Raw genomic sequence first — 4,547 nt, forward strand, 5'->3', positions numbered from 1 at the left:
CTAATGTTTTTTTACCCTCAGCGCTGTCTGACAGGTGACGGGAAAGGTTCAGGTGCATTCGTCAAACTTTCCCTTAAACCCAGGGGTTGTGAACGTTTCTGACAGTTACCTGATCCTTCAGGGTGTGCAGCGCCACTTCGTGTTCCTTTTCTTTGCTCTGCAGCTGCTCTCTCAGCTCTGCTGCCATCTGAACAGAAACACAGGCACCGCTCGGTCACTGGGGTTTTACTAAACGCTACGATCAGCAGGACGTGCTGATCGCTGCCAAGCTACAGTAAAGAGTATTATGTATTAGATATATTAGTATAAGAGTATTATTATGAAGTCACACTGGTTTTAGGAGGTGGGTCGTAATGATGATGTCATAAAGGCTGTTACTGAGCTCTCACCTGATTGGCTGCAGCGAGGTCGGACTGGAGCTTGTGGACACGGACGTTCACGGCCTTCAAATCTTCCTCTTTCCTCTGGTTGATCTCATCGATCTTTGTCCTGCACATAAATAAATAAATCAACTTTCTGTAAGAAAGAGAACGGGTTCGAGGACAACAGAACATGTTTTGGTTCTGACCTGCTGTCGTTGTACAGAACCTCCTTTTCAGTATGCAGACGCTGAAAACTGAAAACAAAGAGTTATGAAAAGCAGGAAGAACTTCACTGACTTGTGTTTCCTTCAGGTTCTCCAGCTCCAGGAGACACGGCCCGTTCGAACCTTCATACAAACATGAACTAAACTGTGAGTGTGTGGCTACTGATGATGTGGCTGGATGGACTTTCAGGAAAAAACCTTAAAGGTTCTTAGCCTGACCCGAGCAGGTTCTGGATGACGTGTGCTCCGGGTCGCTGCTCGCGTGGTTGACCGGCTGCTTGTAGAGCAGTTTTACGGTGGTTGGGTTTTGTTATTTATTTGTTCCTCTGCTCATCCAGAGTATTCAGTGCGTGTAGTACGTGTAACCGTAGGTTTTTTGTAGTTTTGTCTTTGTTCGTTATTGTCGACACATTTTGACGTTTTTGTGTCCAGCACGACTAGCGTTAGCAGTAGCTAATGGTACAACAGATTTTGCTGTCTCGCTTGGATTACTAAAAGATCTCACATTATGGACATTCAAGGACTCTATCAGGCATTACTATTACTTCTTTTGCTGATCTTACGGAACCGAGTCCACAGCAACAGATTGAATCTTCCCGATGTCATCGTAAACAAAGACAGCTCCCCCCGTGAAACTAGCTAATGTGCACTTGCTCCGAAACAGGTTAGACGAGCTGCAAGCTAATATAATCCATCTGCATGAATACAGGACTGCTTCTATTTGGGCTTTTACAGAAACCTGGCTGAAAAACAAGGACACAGATAACACACTACATATCGATGGTTTCGCTCCCCCAATAAGACTGGATAGGGACAGTGAGTTCACTGGCAAACATGGCGGTGGTGTTTGTCTCTACGTAATCTCATGTTGGTGCACAACAGTCGTGGTGAGGGAGAAGCTGTGCACCAGACATTGAACTCTTGTCTGTTTCCCTTCGTCCCGTTTATTTACCAAGGCAATTTCCACAGCTCTTTTTCATTCTGGTGTACATTCACCCAAAAGCCAACGCTGTTGCTGCCACTGAACATATCATGGCATCACTGAAGAGACTGGAACACATCTCACCAGACTCACCAAAATTGATTTTGGGTGATTTCAACCACTGCTCCCCAGGGAAAGCCCTTAAAGGTTTTCATCAACACGTTACATGCAGCACCCGCCAGGGAAAGACGTTAGACAGATGTTATGGGTCACTACCGCATGCAGTTAGGTCTGTTGTACTCCCCCCTCTAGGCTCTGCAGACCACAACACTGTTCTGCTATTTCCGGCATACATTCCTGTTAAGAAGCTTACTTTGAACATCAAACAGTGGACCAGTGACAGCGATCTAGCTCTCCAAGCATGTCTTGAGTCCACAGACTGGACTAACCTCTTAACCCCCTCCAACTACCTCAATGAGCAGTGGACACCATTTCTTCCTACATCTCATTCTGTGTGGACAGTATCAATCCTTCTAAAACTGTCACAATCTTCCCCAACAATAAACCCTGGGTAACCAAAGACCTCAAAGGAATCCTCAACAAAAAAAGAGGATCTTTTTTAATGGCTCAGAATCTGAGAAGAGAGAGGTCAACAAGGAAGTCAAGCGCTCCATCAAAACTGCCAAGTTGAAATACAAAAACAAAGTGAAGGAAAAATTCATACACGGGAACATCCGCTCAGCTTGGCAGGGCCTAAAAAACAAGGCCGCTGTGAATACCACCACCACCTGTTGAAATACCATCCAGGTGGATAGTAGCAGCCGTGCATTACTTCCTAATGACCTCAACCTCTTCTTCACCAAATTTGAGAAAGACAATGCCACTTTGCTGGAAGAGATTAGGTCAACACTTCAATCCAGCAGTGGAACACTCACCTTCAGCACAGAGGACATAGTGAGTGCTCTGAGGAGGACTAAAGGATCCTGCTCACCTGGCCCGGATAACATCAGCAGCCGTGTTTTAAGGTACTGTGCAGAACAGCTGGGAGGAGTGTTCCAGAGCCTATTTCAAAAATCATTTGATAGCTGTAAAGTTCCCCAGATGTGAAAACATTCCACAGTCATCCCCATGCCTAAGAAGAACACCTCCAAAGTACTCGATGACTACAGACCTGTGGCCCTCACATCCCTCGTGATGAAAGCTTTGGAAAGAATTGTTAAACAGCATGTCATTCAAGCAACAAACTCTCTGATTGATCCCCTCAAATTTGCATATCGCACGAGCAGAGGTGTCGATGATGTTAACATATTCATCGTGGACACTGTACACAGACACCTTGAAGTCCTCAGTCAGACTACTGTTTACAGATTTCTCCTCTGCTTTCAACACCCTTCAGCCTCACATCTTGGCCAATAAACTCTTCTTCCATTTCCACCTGAACGACCAGCTCATCCTGTGGTTTCTGGACTTTTTAATCCACAGATCACAAAGAGTGCTGGTTAACTCAACTTTCTCTGATTACTCCACACCTCCACTGGCTCTCCACAGGGCTGTGTCCTCTCTCCGCTGCTCTTCGTCCTCTACACAGATGACTGTAGATCTACACAGCCCAACTCTTACCTGGTGAAACACGCTGATGACACAGTTCTTCTCTCTCTGATGTTAGGCCCCTCACAGCATCATGGAGCAGCTCTACAGGAGTTTGTGGACTGGTGTGACAGCTCTTGTCTGGAGATGAACATCATTTAGACCAGAGATACGATGGCGACTGTTTCCAATCAGCAGAGGGTGCTGACCACAGCAGTCACCACATAAATCCATGGAGAGCTTGTTGAGCTTGTGGAGGAGTACAAATATCTGGGTACCATCTTTGACAGTCTGCTGAAATTCTCTGCCAGCATGGAGGAGATCCTCAGAAAGTGTCACCAGAGGCAGTACCTCCTCAGGAAGCTCAACTCCTTTGGAGTAAGTAAGATCATTCTATGGATATTTTACTACTCCTTCATCGAGAGCATCACCACCTTCTCCATAACCTGCTGGTTTCATTCTGCCAGCATCCAGAACAGAATCCACCTGCAGAAGACTGTCACTGTCTGTTCTAAAATCGTTGGCCCTTAGGATCCCGTCTGTTGTCTCTGAACACTTAACATGCAGGTTAGCGAACCGGATCATACAGGACCCTTCACATGTCCTCTTCTGATCATTTGAGTGGCTTCCATCGGGTCGCCGGCTCCGCTGCCCTGCCTGCAGGATACAGAGAAGAGCTGCCTTTGTGCCCAGGGCTGTCCAGCTCTTAAACAAATAGTTCTGCTTCTTAATATTCGTGCATACACATACAGATACACATCCCCTTTCCCAACACATGCACATTCTCACCCTACGCCCACCCCACATACACAAACACGTGTACATCTCCCCATTCCACAGGACTTTAGTTGTAAAAGGACTCACCTCAATGCCCATTTGCATCTTGCTAATGCATATTGCACGTTCTTTTATTTATGTATTTTTATCTAGTATTTATTTTTATGTATGCTCTATGTGCCTCTTAATTGCCCCCCTGGGGATAAATACAAGTTTTTTTAATTGAATTGAACTGAATAGGAAGGTTAAAACGGCTGAACATGAGCGTCTCACCTCTCCTGCTTCTTCTTTAACTTGTCAGAGAGCTGAAAGGAAAACACAAAGTTGGTGCTCCAAAATCAGAGGTTCTGTGAGGATGTTCTGACCCGTTTGGACCCGCAGGGTTACCTTTGTTATATCGTCCTGCAGTCTGGTGACCTCAGCCTGTCTGGAAGCCTGTAGGACAGCAGACAGGTTTTAAACGATCAGAAGAACTCGTGTAGTTTTGATGAAACATGGAACTTCAATATTTGACATTAGGAAAAGAAAGATCTGATTTAATTTACGTTTAGAAAAGTTACATTTATTTATTTATAAAAACAACAAGTTTGGTGAAAGTGACTCAAAATAAAATGTTTAATTACTTTAAAATGTATCAGAGGCAGCTTCCTGGACAGGTCTGAAGAAGCTCAGGTG

At 45.1% G+C, this 4,547-nt stretch overlaps 1 protein-coding gene across 1 annotated transcript in view; it reads right to left on the reverse strand.

Moving 5' to 3' along the window:
- Nucleotides 1–4,547, reverse strand: part of LOC119417383 (potassium voltage-gated channel subfamily D member 1) — a 48,240-nt gene that overhangs the window by 41,080 nt on the left and 2,613 nt on the right. The window contains exons 4-6 of the mRNA XM_037684586.1: nucleotides 4,260–4,307; nucleotides 4,146–4,177; nucleotides 390–489 (exon numbers count right to left, since the gene is read on the reverse strand). Of these exons, the coding sequence (XP_037540514.1) occupies nucleotides 390–489; nucleotides 4,146–4,177; nucleotides 4,260–4,307 (180 nt within the window). The remainder of the gene's footprint in view (nucleotides 1–389; nucleotides 490–4,145; nucleotides 4,178–4,259; nucleotides 4,308–4,547) is intronic.

This window comes from Nematolebias whitei, chromosome 11, assembly GCF_014905685.2.
Source record: "Nematolebias whitei isolate Nwh7 chromosome 11, NemWhi1, whole genome shotgun sequence".
In the NCBI taxonomy this organism is placed as follows: domain Eukaryota; kingdom Metazoa; phylum Chordata; class Actinopteri; order Cyprinodontiformes; family Rivulidae; genus Nematolebias; species Nematolebias whitei.